The 19138-nt window shown below is 35.1% G+C and overlaps 1 protein-coding gene across 2 annotated transcripts in view; it reads left to right on the top strand.

Moving 5' to 3' along the window:
- LMBRD2 (LMBR1 domain containing 2) overlaps nucleotides 1-18986 on the top strand; it is a 97204-nt gene extending 78218 nt beyond the window's left edge. For both annotated transcript variants that reach the window (XM_037798965.1, XM_037798966.1), the window contains exons 14-18: nucleotides 1978-2081; nucleotides 6240-6286; nucleotides 7844-7949; nucleotides 12575-12701; nucleotides 13667-18986. In XM_037798965.1, the coding sequence (XP_037654893.1) occupies nucleotides 1978-2081; nucleotides 6240-6286; nucleotides 7844-7949; nucleotides 12575-12701; nucleotides 13667-13727 (445 nt within the window). In that variant the 3' untranslated portion in view covers nucleotides 13728-18986. The remainder of the gene's footprint in view (nucleotides 1-1977; nucleotides 2082-6239; nucleotides 6287-7843; nucleotides 7950-12574; nucleotides 12702-13666) is intronic.
- The last annotated feature ends 152 nt before the right edge of the window (nucleotides 18987-19138 follow it).

The following is a 19138-nucleotide window of genomic DNA, read 5'->3' as shown; positions in this document are numbered from 1 at the left end:
CAGTACGCAGAGCTAATATTATGACTTGTTTGCCTAGAAAGCTTAAGGCTGGTTTCTAACACGTTAGATAAAGCTAAGACCTTCCCAGAGACAGTGATGTATTTCTGGGCTTCTTGTATTGAGATATGGTGTTCCCACAAGGATATAAAAATGGTAAGGGAATATTTAAAATCGTAGAATAAACATGACCATCTACCTGAAACCCCAATTTTACTCAGTGGTAATTCATATAAAACATTCCTTTTATACTAAAATAAGCATCTGTAGTATGTATAAACCAGATTCTTATACCTTTTTAATGTAAAACAGATCTTCACTGTCTTTTAACTAACCCCCCTCCCGTTTTCTCTTCCTCTCAACACAAGTGCCCACACACACCCGCTCACTCTCTCACTCTCCCTCTCTCCTTGTATGTATGTACATGTTTAGGATTCCACCATTTAAAGTATGTTAGTGAAAAAGTTTAAGAACGAATATAATGAGAACAGCCTAGTCTTTATTTCATCTTGGATTTAAATTCCAGCTCTTAATTAATTGAAGTAATCTTTAGCAAAGTATTTAAACTGAACCCCTTGGGCCTCTGTTTCCTTATCTGTAAAGTGATATTTATTTTTTAGGATTATAAAAATTAAGCAAGAGTGTATATGTAAATATAGTAGGAATTAAGTAAGAAGGTATTTAAATTCTTGATGCAGAGTGCAATCTTAACAAATATTAATCCCATCTAGCCATTCATCACTTCTTTCCTTGTGGTTCATATTTTCAGACTCTTGTCCTGCACAGCAATCAGATTTAAAGCCAAAAGGACATAAGGTGATAGTCCCCAGATAAGATATAATAATCACTTCAGAGGATGTAATAAAATCCATTTAAATAGAACTAATTAGCTCTCAGGGGGAAAAAGAAACAAAAAACATGAAAATAAACTTGTAAGACTTTCTAAATCAAAATAGTCTATGATTAGAAATACTGTATATGTATATTTCCAGTACCAAACTGGGCATTTTAGTATAAGAAAGGAATCAGTTGGTCTTGAGTTACAGCTGTTGTTTAGTATTCTGGCATAATGATTTTTTGAAGGTATGTTAATGACCTGATATAATTTATTTCCTGCATTAGTTTCCTAGGCCTATCTTAACAAATTACCACAAAGTGAGTGGTAATTTGTTGAGGCAGCTTGGGAACCTGCTATCTGAATCTGCTTGGTTTCCAGCAGTTCATGGGTGATAATGATAGGACGTCAGACTTAGTTGTGAAGGAAAATAATAAGACAAGGTAAGATTTGTCTTTTAAAATAAATGAGGGGAAAATGCTAAGAGTCAGAATTTATTGTCTCACAGTTCTGGTGACTAGATATCTGAAATCAAGGTGTTTACAGGACCATGCTCCCTATGAAGGCTCTAGAGAAGAATCTCCTTGATTCTTCTAGCTTCTGGTATTTGCTGGCAATTTTGGCATTCTTTAGCTTGTAGATGCATCACTCCAATTTTTGCCTCCATCTTCACATGACTGTCTTCTTCCTGTGTGTGTCTGTCTCTCTTTTATTCTTCTTGTAAGGACATCAGTCATACTGGATTAACAGTCCTCCCTACTCCAGTATGACCTCATCTTAATTAATTACAACTGTAATGACCCTATTTCCAAATAAGGTCACATTCTGAGATACTGGAAGTTAGGACTTCAACATATCTATTTTGGTGAAACAATTTAACCTGTAATACTTAACACAGGAAATCTGATTGTAAGTGCATACCCTAGTCAGTGACAAACTGGTCATAAGCTTCTTGGGAAGGGAAAGAGAAATAATTATTTCTTAAAGAAAGGCAAATGTTAATCTTATGTAACTTACCGTGATAACTAATGATAAGGTATAGACTTCTTTGGGGGGCGGGGTGACAATGCTTAATAATAGTTTTTTAATCTAAACATTGACAATATGACATAATGCTTGTCTTTTTTAAAATCCATTTTTATTAGCTTGGGAACCCGCTGTTTGAATCTACTTGGTTTTCAGCAGTTTATGGGAGATAATGATATGACATCAGACTTAGTTGATGAAGGAAAAGAATTAATCAGACGAGGTAAGATTTGCCTTTTAAAACAAAATAATGAGGGGGTGGGGCAAAATGGTAATGTGGTGAGGTGTGGAATTTAGTTACTCCTCTAGGGCAGCTGGTAAATAGATAGGAACTGTATGGAACAGCTGTTTCAGGGACGTCTGTGACCGGTCACGCATTATATACCATCTGGAAAGTCTGAGATCGCAGCGAAAACCTCCCACTTGGCAGATGAACTCACTGCCCTCTCCCCTACTTGAAACCTGACTCACGGGGGTGTAAATCTCCCTGGAAATGTGGGACATGACTCCCAGGGATGTGCCTGGACCTGGCATCGTGGGACTGAGAAAATCTTCTTGACGAAAAGGGGGAAGCGAAATGAAACAAAATAAAGTTTCAGTGGCTAAGAGATTTCAAATGGAGTAGAGAGGTCACTCTGGAGGGCATTCTTATACACTACATAGATATCCCTTTTTAGTTTTTAGTATATTGGAATAGCTAGAAGGAAATACCTGAAACTGTCAGACTGCAACCCAGTAGTCTTGATTCTTGAAGACAATTGCATGACTATGTAAATTACCTGGTGTGACTGTGTAATTGTGAAAACCTTGTGGCTCACACTCCCTTTATCCAGGGTATGGACAGATGAGTAGAAAAATAGGGACAAAAACTAAGTGAAAAATGGAGTGGGATGGGGGGGATGGAATGCTTTGGATATTCTTTTTTACTTTTATTTTTATTCTTATTTTCATTCTTTTTGGAGTAAGGAAAATATTCAAAAATTGATTGTGGTGATGAATGCACAACGATATGATGGTACTGTGAACAGTTGATTGTGCCCTGTAGATGATTGTATGATATGTGAATATATCTCAATAAAACTAACTTTAAATAAATGAATAAATAAAATGAAGGGAAATGCTGAGAGTCAAAATATAAAATTAATATTTGTATAACATAATTTTAATCTAAAGAAATTATAAATTAATGCAGTTTTATTAGCTAAAAATTTTACATACTCCTTTCTTAGAAAAATTAATTTGAAAACATAATTATTTCTTCTGCCTTTAAGAAATTTCTGCAGCACAAATTATCAGTATTATCTACAACTGAGTAATGTCTTGGTACGCTCTTGAAGTCATTTTCATGTTTGCCTTGAAATGTGTTTGCTAAGTTCTGTGCAACCATAAAACTCATTAATTTAAAGAATCATCAATTTAATATTCTATAAGAAGTCATCCAAACAAGGCTATTTTCTTAGAATGTGGTGATGATTAACAGCCTACTAGAATACATGGCACTCTCAGTTCATGCAGATCTGAGTATATTAAATTTACTGATGTTTAAGTGGAATTAGGATAGGGAAACAAAAGAAAATTTGTGTTTTGGGACATTGATTCTTAGACATTCTCCCTACCTTGGTCTGAGGCTTTTGTAAGATTGCTAGTTTAATGTGAGCAAATGTAGCCATCATAGGAAGGAGCTGTCTAGTTGATGTAATAGTTCTACTGCTTCTTGCATGACTTAAACCTCATCTGTAGTATATCCAGTCCTAGCATGTTAGTTTGCCAGGGTTGCCATGACAATACCACACATTGCATTGGCTTGAACAATAGGAATTTATTGTTTCACGGTTCTGGAGGCTAGAAGTCCAAAGTCAAGGTCTGAACAGATCATGCTTTCTCTGAGATCTCGTCTGTAGTTTCTTGTGCTTTATTGCTGCAATCCGTGGGTTTCCTTGGCTTCCATCTCTGCCTCCATCACATGGCAATCTCCTTCATTCTCAGGCTTCTTCTAATCTTGTGCTTCTACTAACTGACTGCATTGGAATCTCACCCTGATTCAATTCGGCCTCATCATACAGGATCTTTGAAGAACCTATTCTCAAATGAGTCCACACCTTAATTAAAAGTAACATCTTCAGTGGTCTTATTTACAAATGGGTCACATCCATTGGACATGGATTAAGACTTGAACATGTCCTTTTTTTTTTTTTTTTTCTTTTTTTATTAAATTCAGTTTTATTGAAATACATTCACACACCATACAGTCATCCATGGTATACAATCCACTGTCCACAGTATGATAACATAGTTATGCGTTCATTACCATAATCTATCTCTGAACATTTTCTTTACATCAGAAAAAACCAGAACAAGAATAAAAAATAAAAGTGAAAAAAGAACACCCAAATCATCCCCCCATCCCACCCCATTTGTCCTTTAGTTTTTATCCCCATTCCTCCACTCATCCATACACTAGATAAAGGGGGTGTGATCCACAAGGTCTTCACAATCACACTGTCACCCCTTGTAATCTACATTATTATATAATTGTCTTCAGGAGTCCAGACTGCTGGGTTGGAGTTTGGTAGTTTCAGGTATTTACTTCTAGCTATTCCAATATACTAAAGCCTAAGAGGTGTTATCTATATAGTGCATAAGAATGTCCACCAGAGTGACCTCTCGACTCCATTTGAAATCTCTCAGCCACTGAAACTATTTCGTCTCATTTTGCATCCCCCTTTTGGTCTAGAAGATACTCTCAGTCCCACGATGCCGGGCCCACATTCATCCCCAGGAGTCATACTCTGCATTGCCAGGGAGATTTACACCCCTGGGAGTCGGGTCCCACGTAGAGGGGAAGGCAGCGAGTTCACCTGTCGAGATGGCTCAGTTAGAAAGAGAGAGGGCCACATCTGAGCAACAAAGAGGTACTCGGGGGAGACTCTTAGGCACCATTACATGCAAGTTTAGACTCTCCTTTGTGGTAATGAGCTTCATAAGGGCAAGTCCCATGATCGAGGGCTCAGCACATCAAACCACCAGTCCCAATGTTTGTGACAACATCAACACCAGTCCAGGTGAGGATGTCCAACACATCCGCACCTTCCCCCAGATCCTCGGGGCTGGAGAAGGGGAGGCTGTAAATATATTTTTTATTATCTGCCCAAATTACTCTGGGATGTGTCACTATTTCACTCCAGCCTATATTAACCTACCATATCTCACTTCCTATTCAAAGTTCCATGCAATTGTGGTGTTTGAACAAATCGACTGTAGAGTTGTACCATTTAGAAAATTTAGATCCTGTACCAAATAGATATCTATTCCCTTGGTCTCATATGGAAGTTGAAGTTTTAAAACACAATCAGTTTCAACCTTTACCCTTTGGCCTGGCTTGCCCTGGTCTTAACCATACCTGCTTCATTCATATCACTAATTGAAGTCTGGGCTCTTTGTCAGCTTTTTTTTTTTTTTTTTTTTGACAGTAGCTGTATGCACTAATACTGACATTCTTATCTGCTGAGCTCTAGCTCTGAGTTTCAGGTGTCTCAGAGATGCATTGTTCCAGAGACCAATCAGGTTATACACTAGGGGATCAGCATCTCAAAGTTTAGAGATAGGCATTACAATTCAGGGATAGAGTTAACTGCTGTAAGAGCTTACAATCTAGGGACTATTACAATTATTACGTCCACATTAGGCTATGTTCTAAGATTCAATTCTGAGTTTACACATCGTAGTTAGTCCATACTGGTGAGGCATCATCCCTCTCACCATGTTTTCTCCAACACTTTTACTCCTATCTATATATTTTCCTACAATTTTATAGAGTTATATTCACATACCATACATTTATCCACAGTGTACAATCAGTTGTTCAACATGTCTTTTGTGAGGTACATGATTCAATCTGCAGCACCTAGGTAATGTTTTCAAGAGTAAGATTGATAAATCAGAAGGTATTTAAAGAGAGACAGCCAGAATTATGAGTATGTAGAGCATACCCTATGGGAAAAATACATTGAAGAAACTAAGTACATAGTCTGAAAAGGATAACAAGGGGCACAATCTTACGTAGAAAGAAGAGAGGTATGAACTTAATTTAGAGAATAGAAACAAAAATTACAGAGAAACATTTCAGGTCACCATGACAAAGAATTTTCCCCTTAATTAAAGCTATTTAGACAAGGCTAGAGGACTCTCTGCAACAAAAATAGAAAAAGCATTCACTGTGAAGTGAGATGACCTCAAAGGTCCTTTCCATTAATAATCTATTATGTTTGACTTTGCAATAATTGAAGAGAAATTGGTCATAGCCTGATAACCTTTACTTCAGTTACTCTACTTCTAATTAAACCATGTTGTACCAAAATTGAGAGTACTTTTCTGTCTCTAGAGAAAAGAAAAAGGCAAAGGCAAGAAGAAGGTGAAAATCGAAGAAGAGTAAGTATAGTACTTATTAAATTGCTGTACCCTAAAGGTTAATGCAAAATATCAATAAAAATCTTTCTGATTCAGAATAATTGGCTAAAGACTTATGAACAGTAGAAAATGGCAATATATTTTTAAAGAAAAGTAATTGTAAAGCTTTCAAATATACATGCTAGAGGTCCTGTCAGACTTTTGTTCTAAAAGCTCATTAGTAATAAATTACTTCATTGTGTCCAACATCTACCAGAGTTTCTTGCCTAAAGTTTGGTACTCAGTCAATATTTAAGTGAATGAACGAATTCATGCAGTCTTGGTATTAAAGTGGTTTTGATAACTTGGAAATTGTTAGGCTTTTTTTTTTTGTAATGTTACTTTAATTTTATTCCTCTGTAATTTTTTATCAGTCTTCCATTTGCTAAGGCAAACTAATCTCCTCCTACAGAGTGAAAAGGAAAACAGTGAGAAAAGTCATCACAGTCATTACAAATTTTCAGTATCTGTTTACCTCCAGTTTCTAGAACATATTCTCTAGTAGTGTTATTGGAACCACTTTCTACTTCATACAGATGTTTTTTGCAACAGCTATTAAAATTTTTCTTCCATGAGTCAAGTACTTTTAAGAAAATGATTGCAGTTATTCTTTTCCTGAATTATTTTAACATCATTGCTCCCACCATTTTTAGTCCTCACACATGGAGTTCCTTCCCTTCAACCTCCCAAATAAAGCAGTACACTGTTTCAGAAAAAATTATGCTGGAGAAATGAAGAGTCAGAGAAGACATGATAATTGTCTTCATATATTTTAGAGTATGTTATGTAAAAGGAGGACTTGTGTAGAAGGCAAAACTAGTACCATGTAATCTTCCATGTTACTGATAGATTTCAATTCTCTATGAGAATTTCTGACTTTTACAGTTGAACAGAAATGGAGTGGATTGCTCAGACATAATTTCCATGTCATCTAGTAAGAAAACCAAAAAGTGTCTGTCATGGATATTTTAGAATGAAACCCTACACTGTGTGGGAGATAAAAATTAGGTGACCTAATGCCCTTTCAGTTCTAAGACTTTAATGAATAAAATCCCATTTAATAGGGTTTTACTGCAGATAAGACTACTCACAATGCCATGTGAGTCATGGTCTAATTGTGTTTGTATACACTTGTGATAGAAGATGACTTTTCAAGTCTCTAACTTTTGTAATTTATTTCATTAACATCTTATTAATCTTTATGAGTTCTCATAACTTATATGTGGCCAAGGTAAACATGTGTAGTTGTAATATTGTTTAGATATTTTTAGATACAAAATTGAATAAGTTAACACAATAGCTAGGAAAAATTCTACAGATGTCTTCATTTGTAAAAGTTAAGTTTAGAGACTGTTAAATCATGTAAAGGTAAAAACACTATTGATTTATGATCTTTAAAGGCACTATGCTGATTGTACTTATTATCTGATGAATTTCTAAAAAAGTTACATTACTCCACATATACAATCTTTTGACACTGATAAATTATTTTCTGCGGTGAGTTCTTTTGTTATATATTCATTTGTGTTTCTTTCCTAGGAATGGAAGGAACGTTATGGACACAATAGGGAAGATTCCACTAGAAACAGAAATGTTCATACTGACCCAAAAGAGTCCAACTTCACAGATATTGGTAGCAGTCGATGTAAGTAGTTTATTTTCTAGTTCTCTTAGAAATATTTTTCTTATGCTTACTTACACATAGGCTAAAAATAAGGATACCTGTTGAGAAATGCCTATATAGAACTGTAAATATGTTTCTGTGGTGACTTTCCTTTCTCACATCCCTTGGTGTGTATACAAGGGAGGAGAAACTCAAATATGTATTCTGGTAGGGGAAGGAGAAACTGGGACATGAAATGAGTAGTTGTAAGTATATTAGCCTAAGTAACATCAGCACTTATCACAAGCATGTACTAAGCAGATGCTTTTTATTATTTACCTATGTTTTTCTTTACTTTTCTATTAGTAGATATAGGTTATTCAGTCATTTTTATAATAATTTATTGACTGGCCCATACATATCAGACACTTTCCCAGGTATACAGGGATACAAAGAAGATAAATTTCTTGTTCTTAGGATGCTCATGCTTTAGTAAAGGACAAAAGTGAACTGCCATTTGGGATGGGTTAGGAAACCCAGAAGGAGAAAGCTGTCACTGAGGAGAAACCTCCTTTTGCCCAGGACCCTGCACTAAGTAGAAGGCAGAAGTTGTTTTTCTTTGGAGAAGATACAGGAATGCTGAGAGAGCCCCTCCATTGAGGTTTAGATGCAGAGGGGCCTGCCTAAAGTGGATGAAGGAGCAGGAAAACTGAGAACCCTTCCACACCTAACTACAAACTTTGCACTAAGTACCAAACAACAGCAATCTGCTGTTGTAGAGAGGTAGAAACAGAGAGAGACCCTCTTTTTTAGCACGGGTATGCAGGGCCTCTGAAATCAGAAGGTGGACTGAGAATACTGAAAGAAAACATCTGGCACTTCAGGCCCTGTTAAGCACAAGGCAATGGCAGTGAAACCTGTAGGGAGTTGAAACAGCAACAAAACCTAAACTACAGATTAGATTGACTCAGTCCCTTAAAACTGATGACCTACTTCGAAATTGACTGTGTTTGGATCTTCGGCTTCCATGTGGGACCAGGGGAAGAGATGTTTATTTGGTGCAGGATCTGTGTTTTCTAAACAATATAACTTCTACAGTCAGTTCATTCAAACACCATAATTACATGGAACTTTGAATAGGAGGTGAGACATGGTGGGTTTGTATAGGTTGGAGTGAGGGGCAACGCATCCCAGGGTAATTTGGGCAGAGAATAAAAATCTATATGCAGGACCCCCCTGAGGAGCTGGGGGAAGATGCAGAGGTTGGACTTCCTTACCTGGATTGTTGCTGATGTTCTCACAAACATTGAGGACTGATGATTTGGTATGCCAAGTCCTCTATCTTGGGGCTTGCCCTTATGAAGCCCATTACTACAAAGGAGAGGCTAAACCTGCTTATAATTGTACCTGAGAGTCTCCGCCTGAGTACCTCTTTGTTGCTCAGATGTGACCCTCTCTCTCTAGCTAAGCCAACTCGGCAGTGAATTCACTGCCCTCTCTCCTACCTGGGACCTGACTTCCAGGGGGTGGAAATCTCCCTGACAATGCAGGACATGACTTCCGGGGATGAATTTGGACCCGGCATCCTGGGATTGAGAACATCTTCTTGACCAAAGGGGGATGCAAAATGAAACAAAATAAAGTTTCAGTGGCTGAGAGATTTCAAATGGAGTCGAGAGGTCACTCTGGTGGACATTCTTACATACTATATAGATAACCCTTTTGGGTTTTTGGTGTATTGGAATGGCTGGAAGTGAATACCTGAAACTGTCGGACTCTAACCCAGTGGCCTTGACTCTTGAGGATGATTGTATAACAATGTAGCTTACAATGGGTGACAGTGTGATTGTGAAACCCTTTGGATCGCACTCCCTTTATCCAGTGTATGGATGGATGAGTAGAAAAATGGGGACAAAAACGAAATGAAAAATAGGATGGGATGGGGGGATGATTTGGGTGTTTGTTTTTACTTTTATTTTTTATTCTTATTCTTTCTGGTATAAGGAAAATGTTCAAAAATAGATTGGGGTGATGAATGCACAACTATGTGATGGTGCTACAAACAGCTGATTGTACACCATGGATGATAGCATGGTATATGAATATATCTCAGTAAAACTGAATTTAATTGGGAAAAAAAAAAAACGATGACTTACTAGAAGGCATGTGCCTATTCTTTGGCATAACTGTTATTTATCTCAGTCTCTGCTTTCTTTTATACACAATGTCTGGCATTCAGTCAAAAATTATGAGATACACAAAAATATAAGAAAATATAAGCCATTATCAAGAGACAGTCAACATAATCAGACCTAGACCCGAATTTTGGAATTATCAGACAAGGGCTTTAACATAACGGATTAATATGTTAGAGGAGAATGGAAAGGTTGGACAATATTCATGAACAATTGGGGAATTTCACCAAAGAAACGGAAGCTATAAAAAGGACCTGTTCTAGTTTGCTAATGCTGCCAGAATGCAAAACACCAGAGATGGACTGGCTTTTATAAAAAGGGGGTTTATTTGGCTACACAGTTATAGTCTTAAGGCCATAAAGTGTCCAAGGTAACACATCAGTAATCGGGTACCTTCACTGGAGCATGGCCAATGGCATCCGGAAAACCTCTGTTAGCTGGGAAGGCACGTGGCTGGCATCTGCTCCAAAGTCCTGGTTTCAAAATGGCTTTCTCCCAGGACGTTCCTCTCTAGCAAGCTTGCTCCTCTTCAAAATGTCACTCACAGCTGCACTGAGTTTCCTCTCCTTGAGCCAGCTCATTTATATGACACCACTGATCAAGGCCCACCCCGAATGGGTGGGGCCACGCCTCCACGGAAATATCCTATCAGTTATCATCCACAGTTGGGTGGTGCACATCTCCATGCAAACAACCTAATCCAAACGTTCCAACTTAATCCCCACTATTATGTCTGCCCCACAAGATTGCATCAAAGAATATGGCTTTTTCTGGGGGACATAATACATTCAAACCAGCACAGGACCCAAATGGAAATATTAGAAATACTTCAGTGATGGAGTCAAACTTTTACATTACATGAGAGCTATGACAGAAGGAAACACCCACAGCTTGGGAGATCTTAAAAACAGTTCTGTATTGGGAAAGGAATTCTATAGTAAATCTTCAGCTGAATATTTTGGAATCAATACTTCTTAGCCAAGTAAAGGGTGTTTTAGGTAGAAGGAAGAGTGAATTCAGGGAATGGTGACATGAGAGAACCTATGGGCAGATTCAAGTTTTTCTCTGTAACTATAGCCTAAATTATGAGGAGGCTAATAATAGAGGAGGCTATAGATAGTTGGGAAATAGATATTGTCATTCTCAGAAGTTTATATTTATTCTGAATATAACATGTCAATCTGGGAAGAAGCATGATCAGATTTTTGTTTAGAAAGATGAATTTGGTAGTAGTGTAAAGCATGATTTTTCAGAGAAGTGAGACACAAACCAGTTAAGTCTGTTTTGGTAATGCAGTCAAGAAGAAATGAGGACCTAAAATGAGGCAGTGGTCCTGGAAATGAAGAGAAGAGGATTTATTTGAATGAGACTTAGGGTAGAATAAATAGAAGAGGGCTCTAAGTTTTAGTTAAAGCTAGGAAGTAGAAGGACAATTCTGTAGAGATTCCAGAGAGTGGAAAAAATCTGACAGTAAGGGAGAATGTGTAAGAGAAGAGGAGACACAAAGCCTTAGGATGATGAATTAGAAAGGATCTGGTTTGTGGTGGGCAGTCAGTATTTGCTGAGTGAATGAGAAAAGATGAAGAGACTTGCACTTGGGGCAGAGTCCAAGATAACAAAAATGTAAGAAATGGTAGAATTGGCTAACCTCAGATTTTCAAAAAGAACTGTGTCATAAAGTTCTTTTGAAGTTACTAGACTGCTGCTCAAAATATTGGGAGAATTTAGGTTGTTTATGAAGAACTCCCCATCCACATGGAGAATGGAGAGTGAGTTAGTTCCCCTGTATCTCTACTGACTAATAGAGTAGCCATTATCTACCTGTGGCTTTTGAGCACTTGCAACGTGGATGTTGCCCCATGTTGAAATAATATCTTAGATATTAGGTTAAATTAGATATTTAAAATTAATTTCACCTGTTTTTGTTTTTTAATGTTGCTACTAGAAAATTTAAAATTAAATATGTGGCTGGTATTTAATTTCTGTCAGTGCTGTCCTCGATTCTTGATCACGGGTGAAAAGATTCAGGACTTTCTTGAAGAGCCTGAGTTGATTACGCCTTAAAGAAAATCCCAGCCAAGAAATGAGATTGCTTAAAAGTTGTAGCAGCCACCTGCTCTCAATTGTGAAACCAACTGAAAACTTGATTTGATAATAACAATTTCATTATTATGATACCATAGTTAATATTAATTCTGATTCCACGTTAAGTCTTTGCGCTTTAACTACTTTGGAACTTAGACTAGCTAGCTACAAGGCCAGAGAAACGTTCCTTGTTATTTTCTGTTACCCCTTTTATAATTTTAATCTGATGTGTAAGGATCCATGTAGTTATCTTATGTTTTTGTTTTCATAATCAAAATTCAGACTCTATAATCTTGATTTTTTCCTGTGAGTCTGTAGACTATGACCCATAAAATAAAAGATAGTAGCAAAGTAGACATACTGTTTTTTTCCCTCCCTTTACAACAGCATCCAGATATACCAGGGCTAATAATAGGACTGAAAGGGACCGAATAGAACTCCTCCAAGATGCAGAACCTTTGGATTTCAATGCAGAAACATTTACTGATGATCCTCTTGAATCTGAATCAGGAAGGTAAGTTCCAGCTGTGTAGTTTAGGTTCTAGCATTCCACTGATATTTTAATAAGATATACTGACTTGACTAGGTTGAAAACAAGTGACACATAAACATAAGAAAATTTTCAGCTTTACTAATATAAAAAGCACATAATGCAACCTTTGATATCTTTTTATAGTTTCTAATGCTTTTATATTTTAAAAATTATAGCATCCAGTGATGATAATTGAAATGGGCACCTTCATTCACTCAGTGATGGTAATTGAAATTGGCATCTTCATACACTACTAGTGGTATTATAAACAAAAAAGAAGAATTGAAATAGATAAGAATCATAACATTTATATGTCTGTTTCTGACAATCCCATTTAAGAAGTTTCTCATCATCTTTTAACAACAACTCCATAGCTCGCCCTGGATTCCAGGCACTGTTCTAAGCACTTTAAAAATAATATCTTACTTTATGGTTGTAAATCCAATTGTATTTGAATCTCAGAGGAGCTAGGTAACTTGTCCAGAGTCACACAGTTTGCAAATGGAAGAGTCAGGCATTCAAACTCCAACAGTCTAGAGTCTGTGTTTTTAACCACTACACTATGAGGAAGTAATTAAACAAAAGCAAATTATCATATTCATGAAGATGTTTGTTTCTAGCATTGCCTACAAATAGCAAAAAACTAGAATATTCCATTTATATTCTACAGCTGGAGAATGGTTATTAAATTAAGTTCTTTGGTGTGTCTTACATATGTTTACATCCCTTACTCTCATGCATGTATTCTAAGCTGTAAAACAATTGATGGTTGATTTATTACTAAGTAAATCCTTTTGGAATAAGATCCATGGAGGGTAAGTTTCTGCTTTCAGCTACTGAATAAATTTCACAGTGCTTACAAATTGTGTAGCCACTTTATTTTAATGTTTTGTTTTTTCTCTTTTTTTATTTTTGAAGCCTCAGATCATTTCTTTATAATCTTTCAGATATCAGCATGGTGGACGATACCTCTCAATGTCTCGCAGCAGAATATTTGATGATGTCTAAAATCTGAAAGAATTTGTGAACAACAAGCATCAATTCAGTCTTTATGAAACCTGTGTGCCCTAGAATTTACTCTGTACTCTGGGTGAAAAGTGTCAGGCACTGAGAATTAATTACATCTTGGTAATAATAGTTTCTCTATTGTTCATTGAATAGAGTATCATCTTTTCTAATAGGATTTATTACATTCCCTGTCTGCCTTAGAAGTATAGTTACAGTAGAAGGATTTAATTCGTGATAAAAGATCAGTGTACATGAAGAACATGTAGTTCAGTTTGGTTTAGATTAATTTTTTTCAGGAAAGTCATTTTTAAAGGTCTAAGAAAGCTGTAAGTCATAACTAATATAATACAGTTTTATTTGTGATTTATGTTTTTGCTGTTTCTAAAGAATATTTTAAACTTCTATTTCCCAAAGAAATATTTGAATGAAATTATTTTAATGAAGACCTCAAATAATAACCATATTCACAAAACCCATGTCTTAAAACAGTGCTTACTTATCGATATCATAAATGAATGTAGAAAGCTCTTTTTCAACTCTGTATTCAAATTAATGTGGTTAATGCATGAATAATTATGATTATACTTCAACTGATAATGTCTGTATCTTTAGCATATAGCATATATACTATAATCAGGTGATATATTATTCTTTCAGTCTTTTTAGTAGTAACTGGAAATTTGTTATGCTTTTGGTATTGCTTTGTGAAAGATTTTCATTTCAGAGAGAAATGTTCACCTTTTTAGCATGTTGATTTGTGTCAATCATTCCATTCAAGGAGAATCCTAAGCATTCATGGTAAATAGTTTTTTATATATAGCCAAAGAGTCCCACAAAATTCTCTTTATGTTTAACAGTGTGTTTATGGTTTTATAAAAAGAACATCTGATTATACAAGGGGAAAAAGTGAATCCATTTACTGCTATTACTAACACTTAAATTATAGTTTATAAAAACAAAGTGAATTAGAATGGAAATGTGTAATAACTTGTTGGTTGAACATGCTTATTATTTTAAATGATTTTTTCAACATTTGATTTTAAACCAAAGTCAGGTATTATGTTTTAAAACACTAGTGTTTTGTAAGTAAGCATGTTTGTGCAACATGCTTGTAGAATCTTTAAATCCTGAAATATTTGCAGTTCTTAACGAATTCATGATACATTAGATAGCCATACTTGAGCTTACCTAGAACTGTCCCAATTTAACACCTATTACCCTGTTTAATTAATAGTGCTCACTTTGACTCTCAGATGTCCCAATTTGAAGATGAATTATATGGTCACCCTAACGATATGATTGTATGTATCTTGAGGGTAATCTTTCCCCAAATCAAAAATTTGAAATTTTTATTTTCCTCTTTAATTAGTGTTATCATGTGATTTTTATAAGAATTCCATTACAGGTATTGAAAGGAATAGGGTCTCATCGTTACCTAATTTTGTTCAGTTCTTATAGTCTCCTAGCTTAAAACCCTATAATTATCAATGAATAGATTTGTTCCTGAATTGGAAGTATGGTCAGAGAGCAGTAGCCCAGGAGCAGAGATATTTAATGTTGTTTGTAACCTCATGATTGACTCATTGAATTCCTTGGATAAATCACATAACCTTTCAGTGCCTCAGTTTCTTCATTTGCAAAATGAAGATGAACTTGCTGTCTATCTACTCATCTACCTCACAGAGCTATTGTGAGGGTATTGAGTTGGTGTTTATGTGCTGGAGTTTAAAAAGACAAAACAAAATAAGTCATTAGCTATGCCTTTTTACTTAGTAGTGTTTCAGGATGTTGGATGAAGAAATGATCATCCCAGAAAGGGTCCAGTTCGTTCTTATTCTAGAGAAACTTAAAACACCCCAAATCCAAAACTCTGTTTGGAATAATTCATCAAAAGTCCTATAAAAATAGTGTTATTTTATTATTTGGTCTTCGGATTTACTTTGGAACTGTTTCCTTTGGTAAAATATTACTTCTCATTGAGTTTTGTTGTGAAACTCAGATACTATTATAGAATTAGAAGCAGAGGAGAGAAGAAATTATCCAGTTACTTTTATGACCTGCTCCTTTAATGCCCTAATATGAATTCATAGGAATGTGTAAGGGAACTTTTCTTTATTATTACATTTTTTATGATTATAATGATTGAAGTATGTATATTCCTTCACAAACAGTATAGATTCCTTTATAGCTTTTGAGCTATTCCCAAAATAATTCACTGATCCAGAGTATTCAACCTTTTACAGAGTTTGGCTTACAGAATTTTATATACAATCATACTTTGCTCATTCTCCAATTAGTAAACTATTAGTAAACTATTCTTTGAAAGGTTAGCTGTTGATCTGTTAGAGATTAGTAGTATGTTTTAGGTCAGAAGGCAATGATTTAGATCCTGAAGATGAATGAAGCATTTATTCCTGGAGAACTGAATTTTTCTGTTCTGAGCTTATTAAAATGTAATGACATCTATTAAAAACAATACTACTGAATTCATATACTTTGCATGCAAAATACATTTGAAGAATTATTTCTGGCACTTACCTTTTAATTCCTTTCTTGCATAATAAATAACGGATTAGTTTTCTAGTAAGTGTTAGGTAAGTGTTCAGTAAGCCGGTAATTCACAGTAACCATTGCAGAAAATAATAATTAGTAATCTGTTTATTTCATGAATCACCTGTAAGTTGCTAACTAGCTCCTTTTTTTTTCTGCATCAGCAACTTGTTAACAATAGAGCATTTTGGTATAAAATTCTTGAAATAATAAATAAGGTATATATCTAATTACAGAATTTGCTATCTTAATGAATATAAGAACCTTGGAATAAGTTCATTACACAAGAGGCCCATGTTTCACAAAAGTGAACACTCAAGGGTTTCCCTTTATAAAGAATAGATGAGAATTTGGCAATCCAGATGTTCAAAAAGAAATGCTACCAATTGATTTGTTCTTGGATGTATGTGACTACAATTTCATTAGATTATCAGTTCTGAAATCTAAGCTGGATGTACTGAAACACAGATAGGGGAATCAAAATTTTTTTTTTTAACCTTTAATAGATATAGGGTATGTTTTTGGTAGCTTATTGATTACTATATTAAAGGAAAAAAATAATCCATAGTTGTAAGTCACACTGTTCAGGAATGCAAGTTTGTTGTACTGATGGTCTGTGTATATCATGCCTAAAAATACAATAAGTATATTTGCACTAAAAGGCAAAACATGCCCTTGAAAAATCTTGATACACTTGAATCTCCACCTTGTAATGGACTGTGTTGTATTGAATTCTAAATATTAAGAAGTAAATGGATTTAGGATTTTTGTCTTTCCTTTCTTCCTCCATCCCTCCCTCACACCTTTTATACCTTCCTTCTTTCCTGAGGCCTTTTTACAGAATAACATTTAATGTGCTGACAGATTTTTCTTTGTTTTGTATACATAGTTGTTTTTGATGATCAGTACACTTAAAAAGAACTAGTTCTAATTACAAATTCTACTACTTGAAATAGCAGTATTGCACCTAAAGTAGTGAAGCAGCTTTTTCTAGACGGTTAAGCTACGTCTGAATGTAAATGTGAGGTATGCTGGCTCAGAGTGTTGTTTTTTTAGCTCATTAAGAAAAGCATGTCAGTAAAATTAATTATTTTCAGTATAGTGTTTTGAAATAAAAATTGGATTATGAACTAAAAAGATGAAAATGTACTCTAATAACAGTTATCAGAATTTTCCTTAAGAGAGGTTGAAACAATACAAGAGAGCTACAGGTAGCCTTCCAAAATATTAATTCACTCCCTATAGTATGCTTCTTTCCAGCTCAGTGACTTTTTCTTGCCCCAGAGTCTTGGAAGACCAAGTAGTGTTATCTTCTACCCAGCTTCTGGAGACCAGGCTCTATGAGCCATCTCCCCCAGAGCAGGCACTGGCCCAGCCCCATCCTCCAGCTGCCACTGCTCAGGAGTGAGAATACACCCTCACCCCTAATACCTTCCATGCTCAGCCTGGTTTTCCTAAAAATTTTCATTCCATTTTCAAAAGGTTTGTCCATTGAGGTTCAATTTATTAGACTTTGTTAATAAAGCAAGAACATTGGCATAGCCCTCATTTTTATCACACTCCTTGGGAAAATTTCACCTTTTTTTTCTCTGAAAAATTTTCTCTTTTCTAGTTATCTTCATCTCAAATATTGTAAAAGGAGAATTTTGGTGTACTTAATGCAAAAGGGTAGAAAGGATGGTTTACTATGGCAGACATGTAAAGTTATAATTTATTAAACTGAATGTACAACACCATTTAGAGTAGATACTGTTGACATAAATCTTATCAACCTAGTCACTTGTGTTGTTTCTCCATAAGAATGCTGGCTAGCATCTTCCCTATTTTGTATACCAAGTTGTAGGGGAGAGACTGTATTTATTATTTTTTAAACAATCCGATGGATTTGCTTTTTGTCCATATTTTGAAAACAATTTGGATTTTTCTCATTTTAGAAGGTAGAAAATACGTGAACCTGTCTTTTAAATTACTGTAATCTAATATATGTTTATAAATTGTAACATTAACAAGAACTAAAGAGCTCTAATATTGATGTTGTGACTGCCTGGTATTTAATTTTTATAGAATTTTTCATAAGTAATTGTAATAGTGCTTTTAAATAGTTAAAAAATCTTTCTCAAATAAGTTCTGTCCAGACCTGTTTTCTTAGGGCAGTATTCTGAAGTTCAGTAATCCAGTGTGAATTTGAAATACTCCTACATCTCTTCTGTATCCTTTTACATAGCAGTATGCAAGCAAAGTGTACCAAAAGCCTGATTTCTGTGTCTCATTAATCAAGTTTTTTTATTTTGCCTTTATCTAATTGAATGGATTAGGTAAAATAGAAGCTATGGGTCTCTGCAAATGTGCATCTCATAATTTTTCAAAATGTTAACTATATTTAGTTTTGGTGCATGATGCCAAATTTATCTCTAATCAGATATCACTACTGATATTTAGTGACAAGTGTTTCCTCATCTGACTAGTGGTTTGGAGATTTAATTATTTTTCTCTGTAGATTCTCACTACATTTTCAAGTATTTATTTAGAAAAGACCATAGAGTGCTACTGATCATAAGTTAGCATCCTGGCCTTATCTAAGCAAAATTTTCTTTAATATTTTAACTTATTGTTGATGTGATGAATTTTTTGATATGTTTGATTTAGCTGTTAAAATATAGGAAATTATACAGCTTTGCATGAAATAAAGAACATTTTCACAAGTTAGTAAAAATTTGAGTCATTTATGCTTTTTACTTCATACCATCTTTGGGATAAAATCTTTTATGGTAATTTTGGGCATTCTTTGTTCTTTACAAATTTATTAGCAGATATTACAAATGAAGTGATATAAAACAAATACATAGACTTTTTGTTCCATT

The sequence above is a fragment of the Choloepus didactylus genome, chromosome 11, assembly GCF_015220235.1.
Source record: "Choloepus didactylus isolate mChoDid1 chromosome 11, mChoDid1.pri, whole genome shotgun sequence".
NCBI lineage: Eukaryota > Metazoa > Chordata > Mammalia > Pilosa > Megalonychidae > Choloepus > Choloepus didactylus.
This window is presented reverse-complemented; position numbering and strand designations above follow the sequence as displayed.